We start from the raw sequence: 11,016 nt of genomic DNA, 5'->3' as shown, positions 1-11,016 counted from the left end.
CTGCTCCCCATCCCCTTCCACCAGCTCAGGGTACTGGGTATCCAGAGAACAACTGGTTTTGCCACTAAAGACTGAGGCAAAGAAGACATTAAGCACCTCAGCCTTTTCCTCATCTCTTGTAACTAAGTTTCCCCCCGCATCCAGTAAAGGACGGAGATTCTCCTTAGTCCTCCTTTTTGTGTTGATGTATTTATAAGAACATTTTTTGTTATCTTTAATGGCAGTAGCCAGATTGAGCTCCAGATGAGCTTTGGCTTTTCTAATTTTGTCCCTGCACAGCCTCGCAACATCCTTATAGTCCTCCTGAGTGGCCTGCCCTCTTTTCCAAAGATTATAAGCCCTCTTTTTTCTCCCAAGCTAAAGCCACAACTCTCTGTTCAGCCAGGCGGTCTTCTTCCGCGCCAGCTTGTCTTTGGGCACGTGGGGACAGACCGCTCCTGAGCCATTAAGATTTCCTTCTTGAGGAGCGCCCAGCCTTCCTGGTCTCCTCTACCCTTCAGAACCACCTCCCAAGGAACTCTGCCAACCAGTGTCCTGAACAGCTCAAAGTCAGCCCTCCGGAAGTCCAAGACAGCGGTTTTACTGATCCCCTTCCTGACTTCACCAAGAATAGAGAACTCTACCATTTTGTGGTCGCTCTGCCCAAGACAGCTCCCAACCACCACCTCTCCCACCAGTCCTTCTCTGTTTGTGAACAGAAGGTCAAGCGGGGCACCTCCCCTGGTAGGCTCACTAACCAGCTGTGTCAGGAAGCTATCTTCCACGCTCTCTAGAAACTGCCCAGACTGCTTTCTCTGGGCTGTGTTGTGCTTCCGGGATATGTCTGGGAAGTTGAAGTCCCCCACGAGAACAAGCGCTGACGACTTCGCAACTTCTGCCAGCTGCCTGTAGAACTCCTCATCCGTCTCCTCATCCTGGTTTGGCGGTCTATAACAGACCCCCACCAGGATGCTTGCCTTGTTGGCCTTCCCGCTGATCCTAACCCATAGGGACTCAACCTTATCATTCCCAGCCTCAAGTTCCACAACATCAAAACACTCTCTAATATAGAGAGCCACACCACCACCCCTTCTGTGCTGCCTGTCCCTTCTGAAGAGCCTATAGCCAGATATTGCAGCACTCCAGTCATGAGAGTGGTCCCACCACGTTTCCGTGATGGCAACCAAGTCATAGCCTGCCTGCTGCACGATGGCTTCCAGCTCCTCTTGTTTGTTACCCATGCTGCGTGCATTAGTGTAGATGCACTTCAGTTGGGCCATTGCCTTCTCCCCCGGCCTTGTCATTGTTCCCCCTGGCACACCTCTAACAAGTCTTATTTCAGCCCCATCCCCCTTCTTACCTAGTTTAAAGCCCTCTCAATGAGCCCTGCCAGCTCCTGGGCTAGGATCCGTTTTCCCCTTAGAGATAGGGACCCGTCTGCGGCCATCAGGCCGGGTGCCGAGTAAAGCGCCCCATGGTCAAAAAAACCAAAATTTCTGTGTTGGCACCAGCCTCTGAGCCACGTGTTAATCAGGTGGGCTTTCCGTGTCCTCTCTGTACCCCTCCCTGCCACTGTAGGGATAGATGAAAACACCACCTGTACTCCTGCTCCATCCACTAACCGTTCCAGTCCCCTAAAGTCCCGTTTGATAGCCTTCAGGCTTCTCTCTTCAATATTATCACTGCCAGCCTGGACTATCAAAAGCGGATAGTAGTCAGAGGGGCAAACCAGGTTGGGAAGCTTTCTGGTGACATCCCTGACCCTGGCTCCAGGGAGGCAGCAGACTTCCCTACGGGTAGGATGAGGCTGACAAATCAGACCCTCTGTTCCCTTGAGAAGGGAGTCACCTACAATGATTTCCCTTCTATCTTTCTTAGTGGAGGCAGTCTTGAGGCATGGAGTCGACTTCCTCACCCTAGTCCTCCTCCTGGGTAGACTTTCTACCTCCTCCTCACCCACCGGTCTCTCAAGCTCCAGGGCCTCAAATCTGTTATGTAAGGGCACCTGGGAAGGTGGGGCCGGTAGGGGGGGGCGTTGCCTGCGAGGTTGAGCAGGGACCTGTCTCCATTCCTCCTCAACTCCTAGGTCCCCTCCCTCTTCCCGACAGCGACAGAACAGGGGGTCCACCCCCATTTGGGGTGTCTCACCCCGGTACCTCTCCTTCAGGCCTTGCAGGGATTTGCTCCACCAGTCTATCTCCCACTCACACTCCCTGATGGCCCTCAACCTCTCCACCTCCTCCTTGAGCTCTGCCACCAGGCGGACCAGGTCATCCACCTGCTCGCACCTCACACACAGTATCTCTGCCTCCCTCAGATGACAGCAACAGGCTCAGACACTCCCTGCATCCAGAGACCTGAACTGCCGCAGTTCTGGGTGGTTACAGACTTTCTAGAGAGAGCTCTCTGCCTAGTGTAGACCACTGCGGCCTAGCTAGTGGTAGACAGCCATTAGATGAGTTGTTCTTATGGGCAGGGCGCCCATATGATGGGCCGCCCTTCTGATGCGCCACGCCCTGTTCGCCGCGCACCTGGTCACTTGCGCTCCCTAGGGGCTGCTTTTGAACGTCAGGGTAGAGGGGCGTTGCTGGCTCCGCCTACACCTCATCAGCCTTCCTCGCGAGGGCTGCTGGGTCCTGGCGGCTCCCTCGGCTGCCTCGAGTGGCCTCGATGCTGGAAAAAAAGCCCTGCCTGCCTCGATCGCCCGCTCCGCTGCAGAACGCATCTGCCCCAGAGCCGATCGCCTCGGAGAAGCTGCAGGTAAAGGTGCTGGAGCTTGAACCAGTACTGTGATGTCCCCAGCTTGGCACTTAGCACCACTTTAAGGCCTGGAGTCCTAATCACCTGAGATGGGATACAAATAAACACTTTCTGTAGGATGACTTTTAGCATACAAGCCCTCAGGCTTCTGCATCATTAATTTCTCGTAGTGTTGATGATGATATTGAAATGAAGAGGACTATTCATAGTGCATACATATGTGCAAAATACGTGACTTACTGTCAGATGGTTAGAGATATTTCTAATGCCTTGCATAAAGATTCCCCAGTACTTCTTTACTTCTTTTCCAACATTTTTTGTTTCCTTTTAGGCTACAGAATCTTTAGCTTATCGTTTAGCATAACATGGGCTGAAGCAAAGAAAGCAAATTCACTAAAGTATGAGAATTTTACCATCTAGGCATCAACTTGGCAAGGTGAGGTTTTGTTGTTGTGAGTTTTTCTTCTGCTTTCATCTCCTTTCTGTTTTCATCAGCTAGATGAAAAACCTTGAAGTGTGGTTATAAAACAACTGTAAAAATAGCACTGAGAGGCTGCATTTGTTATTTTTCTAGGCTCTCTATCAACTGCCTTCACCACAGTAAAAAAGCACTGTAATTGCCATTCCTGTAAGTTCTCCTTGGCATCTGATAGGCAAGTGGTATTCTTCCTGGCTCATGAATCATTACTGGAAATACATAGTTCTAGAATAGAAAATGGGTTGATTCTGCAGGAGCCAAAATAGACTCCAAAATAGAAGAGCTTATGCTCTTCTCTGGATTGTCTCTGCGCTGTGAAGAGGAGTGTGTAATAGTATATGATGTAAATGATGCCAAATGAAAACAGAGATGTAGTGAGAAACAAAGGCAGCACTTTCCCCCAGTCATTTTCTATGATGATTAAATATATTTTCTTGCAATTAGCAGAGATGATACGCTGTCATGTGTCATACAAGCTCCCCAGGGCACTAGTAAGGAGCACTGAGTCAAATGCACAAAAGCAGACCACGGCACTGCAGGTGCGCTCAGTGCCTGCCCACTGCAGGCACGCCTGTGAGTGCCTTGTCCCTGTGTATGGTCTTTGTTGCCTGACTGAACATGGAGCTGATTTGTGCCTGAAAATTTAGACTCGGCTTTCCTGGCATGCTTTCTCACCTACAGTTTCAAGAACTAGAGTGGCTACTGAAGTCTTACTCTCGTTCAGTAAGGGCAGGTTTTGAATTCCTTTCTCTCCGCCATCACTCCGAGCTCCTACAGAGTCCTCCATCGGTTCTTGTTAGAGAGGCTCAGCAAAGCTGGAAGTGATTTAGCCCCAGGGAAACAACAACCCGTATGGAATTAGGAAATAATATAGGAAAGATTTCACATTAATAGAAGCATTTATCATAGAAACATAGTTGTATGTAAAATGTTTTTACATACAACTTTTTTTACATACTTTTTTTACATACAACTTTTTTTACATACAACCATGCTTGAAAAGTTTTTGTCTAAAATATCACTGGTGCAGGCTCCAAGAATAGGAGCTATGCGATAGGTGAGGATTTGGGGGTTATCAGTGTATTACTGAAAGTTCTTTTCTCTGGATCTGTGGATCACTGGCAGATTAATTTTAAAAAGCAAGTCTGATATAACCTAGAACCTCCGATGTTATGATTATTTAATGTAAATGATATGAAAAGCGTTAAGTATTAAGTATAGTGGTTGCTAACATGGGAAAATAAAGGAATTGCAGTATTTTCTGGTGCTTATGGTACAAGTAATTATCACTCTCCTGGTTTATGTTTTTTCCCAGCTTATTATTACAATAATTTTATATACTAGTAAGAGACTGAACAGTTAACCTGTATTCTTGGTTTTCAGTTGTAAATGCATGGATCCTCTTAGTGCCTTCAAAGAGAGCTTTTGGCCAATATTTTTAGCAGCCTCAACACCACGTATTGTTGCGCTTTGAGATTTCTTGAGGTAGAATGTTTTCAGCTGACCCCTGCATGTCTGCAGTTATGGCTACAAGATGAAAAGGCCTTTTTTTGAAGAAAACTGCCGTTGTTTAGCTCCCCCTCAGGAAGCAGACCCTACAGTCCTGAAAAGCGCTCCCGCTGCAATCCCCTAGCCCTTCGGGGACTCCCTCACACCTCAAGCTGCCCCGGCCGGGTCCGGGGCGTCCACGCTGCCCAGGGGCGGCGGGAGTGGGGCGGAACGCGCATGCGCGGCCGGCCGCGGGCCTCCCCCGGCCCCTCCCTCTCTGCTGGGGCGGCTCCGGCCGGCTGCTGCCGCTTCAGCACCGCGCCGCTGGACAGCGCCCGGGGGCGGGGCGGGAGGCGGGGCCAGTCGGTGAGGGGCGGGGCCTGGCGGGGAGGGCACCGGAGCCCCCGGCAGCGGCCCCGGCCCCGAGCCGCGCTCGCCCTCCGCGGGCGCCGGGCAGGAGCAGCAGCAGCAGCACCAGCATCAACAGCAGCAGCAGCAGCAGCAATAGCAGGAGCGGCAGCAGCAGCAATAGCAGGAGCGGCAGCAGCAGCAGCAGCAGCAGCAGGATGTTCCTCAAGCTGGCCGTCGTGGTGCAGGTGCTGTCGCTGATGGCGAGCCGGGGGCACGGCTTCCCGAAGCCCGGGGGCAAAGGTAAGCCGCTCCGCTCAGCCGTCGTCCCCGAGCTGGGGGGAGTGTTTTGCAGGGGACGGGGAGAGGAAAGCCAAAACTTTCCTTCTGCTTGGCTACAGGCAGGTGGATCCTATAGACATGATATTCCTGGCGCAAGGCGGTGGGTGGCTGAAGTTGCGATCTGATACCGGATTCGGTATCTGGTACTCGGCTGCAAGTGGGGAGAGCGGTGCTGGCACTGGGAGAGGCTCCGAGTTTGGCGTTCTGTTCCAAGCTATGTTCCACCACTCTGCAGCAGCCTTCAGGCCTCTCTCGCTCTCTGTCTCCCCTGGTATTCTGGGTGTCACGGATTCTTAATCTCTGGGCTGTGCCAATCCGATTATTGCTATTTCAGTCAATCTCTTACGGGGTTTTCCACCCAATTCATCTATGAGTTTTCTCATCAGAAAGGGGTTACTGAGCATCTGTATTTCTGTTATGTCTTTTACAGAACCTCTCCCTCTGCCCCAAATAATCGTGCTTTGTTTAAATATTTGACATTTAAAATCTCCATTCTCCTAGGAAAACTGATTTTTTTTTTTTACAAGAACTTGCAGTTAGCATCATATTTAAGACACCATGTTTTATGTGACAAAACTACAAATTAAGAAAAAATGTGTTGCCTCTTTGGAGTCACTTGCATCATGTAACTGAATATATGTGTGTGTATATTTTTAATTCTAGATAAAGCTATACACAACAGACAATTAAGTGTAGAAAGACCTTTGGAGGAACAGGTAGGTAAAATAAAAAAATATTTTAGATTTTTTTTTGTTTGTATTTTCATAATATTTTCAGCATTCAAATGCAAGATACATGAATGTCCTGATGGCTTAACAAATGACATAAAAAAGATTCATCAGTAAAGCAAATACTGATGTTCTTTAGGTACAAAATAAAGTTTCAATAATTTTAAATAAATTCTTTATAGGGTTTTACTGTCCAAAATCCCCAAAGCAGGTCATCAGCTCTGGCAGCTGACATGCGTGGAACCCCTTTGTGTTGAGATACTAAGGGAGGGAGTAAAGTGAGAGCTTGGGCTGAAGAAGGGAAACATCACTGGTATTTGTCCTTAAATGAAAAGTCTATTGCAGTCTTGTAATGTCTGATTCTGATCAGAGAATGTGGTGGTAATGATGGAAAGTGCCAAGAGTTTAAACATGTTCCAATTATTAAGGCAAACTTCACACTAAGAACAAAGATCAGGGATTAAGGCTTTTGCTGGTAATAATAAAGTAAGAGATAATACGTTTTTGTGTATTTATTCTTTCTGCCTCTGTTTGTTGCTGACATTGTTTTAATTTATTTTATTTTCATATATCAGATTGCTGAAGCTGAGGCAGACAAGAATAGGAAAATAGTTCCCACAGGTAAAACATCTCTTTCCTGGTTTTATAGTGTGTTGGTTTTTGTTTTTTGTTTTTTTTTTTTTCATAATGGCATTCAAAGAGGTAAAAAATTTTATGTCATGTGATATATTTTCCAGAAAATAAGCCAGAGTTCAGGAATTATTCCTTTGCTGATGACTTGAATCTGCTAAAGTCAGTAGCAGAAAGAGAGAGGAATGAAAAAGAAAGGGAATCAATTAGAAGCTCTTTGTATGAACAGCAATTGGCCATTGATGATGCGGACTCCACCAAGAACCGCAGGGTCGTGGATGACTATGACTCTACTAAAAGTGGACTGGATTATAAATTCCAAGGTATTCTATGATCACCTTTAAGTAACACTTAGGTTAGACTTCTCTTGCAAACTGATTGTAATAATGGATATTGCATTCATTACTAAACATGAGCTGTATTTGTTCCTGCAGTGCAATTTCGGTTATTTCCAGTTGTAGAAGCTTGTCATATTGCAATTAGGTTTTGAAACACAATACAAAAGAATTGCTACTGTTGATAATTACACTCATCTTCCATAGAAGGAAAATCCAACTGTAATTTGCATCATGTTTTTTAGAGCTTTAGATTTGGTGGAAGAAAATGGGACATATTTTTAAATGAAAATGTGATTTATTCTGGTTTGAAAGGGAGAAGTACTTTTATAGAGAGATAAATCATATACATTTATTTCAAATGTTATGTCTGTTAGATAATTCTCCTTATCACATAGCTAAAAGAAAAGAAGTTACTGAAAGACAAAGAATACTTGCCTTTACTATAGGAGTTGTTAATTGACTTGTAGTTTGAGTCCTCTGAGAGCTGAAAGAATTATTTAGCTCAGGATATTTTTAATTATATGAGAGTGTACTGATCACAGATCAAAGCTTACTCATCGTATTCACATTCTCAGTGGTCACAATGATATTATTTAACAAAAGTAATGATTACATAATTAAAACTTAATTTGATGAAGTCCAGACAAGAATATGATATGCTGTTTGGTATGACATGTTTTATTCTAAGTAGCCATACAATGAAGGCAAATACCAGGAAGAGGTACATAAGCAGATATGTGAAAAATATTCTCTCATTCTTACAAAGTTTTCTATGAGCAATAGAGTATGTTCCTGACATTTGTATCTGCTCTTACAAAAGAGCCTGTTATAAAGACATTTTTCATCTGTAGAAAATGGACACGAAGAACGTTTCATTGGGACTGATGCATGCAAAGTGTGTATCAAAGTATGTTCCTAATGTGTATTTAAAAGTACAGCTTTGTTCTGAAGAGAAAAAGATACAGGCAAACATTTTTTTGCAAGATGTCTAATCCAAATGAGTTAGAACAGTTAGCGCACAGTTAAACTGTAATCCTTTTAGATGATCCAGATGGCCTTCATCAATTAGATGGCACTCCTTTGACTGCTGAAGACATAGTTCAAAAAATTGCTACGAGAATCTACGAGGAAAATGATAGAGGAGTGTTTGACAAGATCGTTTCAAAACTTCTAAGTCTGGGGCTAGTAAGTATCTTGTTAATACTTCATTCAGCTGTGTTGTGGATTGGTTTAATGATCTTTTAGACAGTTTGGATGAACACTGTGTCCAGTGAATAATGCTGACTTGAAAGAAAATTAATGAGATTCAGGCTCTAGGCAAGCTTCTTGACTCCTTTCTGCACATTAGTTTAGGTCTGCAACAACATTGCTGCTATTGTGATAGCTTTGCAACAAAACATGCCAAACTGTAGAGTGTTCCTGATGTGGAGAAAACATTTGTGGATTGTGCTCCTCCATATAAGCCCTAATTTTTTCCTTTTAATTTCTCTTCTGATTCTCAAGTAGGTCTTTACTGTTATCAGTTAATTTTGGACATTTATGGAGAAAGGTCTGAGCTCATTCTTGGTCCACCTTCTAATTATAATAATCAGAGGACATATAATGATGCTGACTAGCTGAGGATACATTTCTCATTGTTGCTGAATTGTAACAAGATTGGGTTTTACTCTGTTCTCTGGATATCTCAATGGTTTTAGCTATTGCGATACGGAATCCTTATATTTTAGTATACTAGTCTTATCTTTTCTGCACTAGAATTTGCAATCAGCTATTGCATGCTGAATCCCACTGATTACAAAGGGAGGTGTGTGGGGACAGCTGCATAGTACACTTGTTATTCAAGTGACAGCTGTTACGAAGCAAAGAAAAAACATTTTGAAGATGCTGCAGAAAACTATTGGCGATTTTCCTCCCTATATTACTGTATTCTGTTGTAGTAGCTCATAGATATGTATGTTGTTGCAGAAAATGTGTGTGTATATATATATATACATAGTTACACTGCACTTGCGGTTCCATCTTTCAAGCTGGACCCCATTGTGTTAAGCCCTACAGGGTTATATTTTCCTTTTGGCTACATTGGAGCGGGGGGCGGGTATGCACATATATTTGATGTGTGTTTGTATGTATTTTTTATGTGTCCATCTCTCTCCATGTATACACACACACAAAACAGTGAATGTATCACCCCCAATTTGTCTATGCTCAGCTTTGAAGCAAACAGGTTTGAAGCAAACTGTTTAAAAAGCTCAGGTTTCATATTGGCATTCATCCTAAGAAAACCACAATATTCTATAAGTACTCTGCACAAATATTTTAACAGATCACAGAGAGCCAGGCCTATACCCTAGAAGATGAAGTGGCAGAGGTTTTACAACAGCTAATTGCAAATGAAGCAAAGGATCGTGAGAAGGAGTCTGAAGATTTTGATTACCCTCCAAGCACAGCAGACAGTGATACAAAGGAAAAGCAACAGGAAAAAATGGTAATTTCTTAGCTAATAATTTTGACTCATTCAGTAAACAGTACAAGTAGACTGCTTCGCTTTAGGGAATAATTAGTTCAATCTGGAAAGTAAAGATGTTCTAAAAGTAATTCCATAAGACAGAAAAATGAATAGTGTATTATGTTAAATTTTAAGCTAGATTCCAAACTGAAATAACTTTGAAAAAACAGTCTAGTTTTCACTTGGTAGATAGGAAAATGTTGGTGTAAGATGATAATACTATTTATTGCTCAATTATCTCTATCACCAAACACAATGTGCTCATTGATTTATCTATTTTTATGTCTTTTGTGGAGACATCAAGCAAAACTGATCAGGATAGTTTCGCTAATGGGGAAATTGATGATACACTGGATAACACATGGTCATCATCCAATATCTTGGAAAGAAGAAATGAGCTGCCTTCTGAAGATAATTTTGAAGACCTGCAATACTTTCCAAACTTCTATGCACTATTAAAAAGTCTAAATTCAGGTGAGCTTATCATGGATGTACAGGAACATTTAGGGAAAAAGTAGAAAATTTTTTTTGTTTTCTTTGTTTTCTCCAACTCTCTTCCCCTCCATTCTCCACAGCTCCCCTAACTGCTTTAAAAATGTTCTCTAAGATGCATAGCATAAACTCATTTTATTTGTGAATATAACAAAACGTTGGGAAGAATGTCACTCAGAACTGCAAACAGTGTGACCTCTGTTGCCCATCCAATCTTGGGCCACACGATTCAGGAATCCTGAATTCTTTGCATTGTTGATGGGCATGATGAAAAACTGGAAAATTGTTTTCTCCAGAGGCCTTTCCTGTAACGTCCTTTTCTTCTAAGCCAACAGAGATACGAGCAAGCCACAGTAGAATCCTCACAGTGATGCTACCAGTAAATGAGTCAGAGCCTCTCAGCCTTTTCACAAACCACAGGTTTGCTGTTTATTGCAGTGAAAGCTCTGCACGTCTCTTCCTATTCCAGTGCTAGACATTACTGCCTTCCAATTAGTGAAAGCAAGATCGTGGCACCTCGCCACAGCCCCTTTGTCAGCATGCTCTGCCACACACCCACTCTTACTCTCTGCAGCCAGCATGTCTTCGGCACAGTCAGCAATAATTTATGCTGTGGATTCCTTGTCCTGCAGGAGCCTTAATCTGTTCTCAAACTTTCCCCATAAGTACTTGAGTGGAGAACCAGAATGAAAAACCTGATGGCATGTTTTGCTGAAATCCAGTCTAGAAACCTCATATTCTTCTTGTTGTTCTTTTAATTTTCCCTTGGTAGTTTTGAATGCTATTCTTTCTCCATTTTCTATTCACAAAGCAGAACAGCATATGGGGTTTAACAGGTAATCAAGCAAACAGAATCAGGTCCCACAAGGCACATCTCTGCCTTGTCTCCTGCTTTATCCTGTTCACCTGCCAACTTTTATCACAGTG

At 43.8% G+C, this 11,016-nt stretch overlaps 1 protein-coding gene across 2 annotated transcripts in view; it reads left to right on the top strand.

The window, feature by feature from the left end:
* The first annotated feature begins 5,055 nt into the window (after nucleotides 1–5,055).
* The window catches only part of SCG3 (secretogranin III), a 29,249-nt gene continuing 23,288 nt past the window's right edge, over nucleotides 5,056–11,016 (top strand). Inside the window, exons 1-7 of one of the 2 annotated variants that reach the window (XM_083850044.1) lie at nucleotides 5,056–5,356; nucleotides 6,059–6,111; nucleotides 6,699–6,744; nucleotides 6,861–7,076; nucleotides 8,134–8,276; nucleotides 9,415–9,576; nucleotides 9,894–10,071. In XM_083850044.1, coding sequence (XP_083706170.1) covers nucleotides 5,272–5,356; nucleotides 6,059–6,111; nucleotides 6,699–6,744; nucleotides 6,861–7,076; nucleotides 8,134–8,276; nucleotides 9,415–9,576; nucleotides 9,894–10,071 — 883 coding nt within the window. In that variant the 5' untranslated portion in view covers nucleotides 5,056–5,271. The remainder of the gene's footprint in view (nucleotides 5,357–6,058; nucleotides 6,112–6,698; nucleotides 6,745–6,860; nucleotides 7,077–8,133; nucleotides 8,277–9,414; nucleotides 9,577–9,893; nucleotides 10,072–11,016) is intronic. The other variant, XM_083850045.1, reaches the window with a different exon arrangement.

The sequence above is a fragment of the Anser anser genome (assembly GCF_964211835.1).
Source record: "Anser anser genome assembly, chromosome: 10".
NCBI lineage: Eukaryota > Metazoa > Chordata > Aves > Anseriformes > Anatidae > Anser > Anser anser.
Note: the sequence above shows the minus strand (reverse complement) of the source record. Positions and strands in the feature narration are given on the sequence as shown.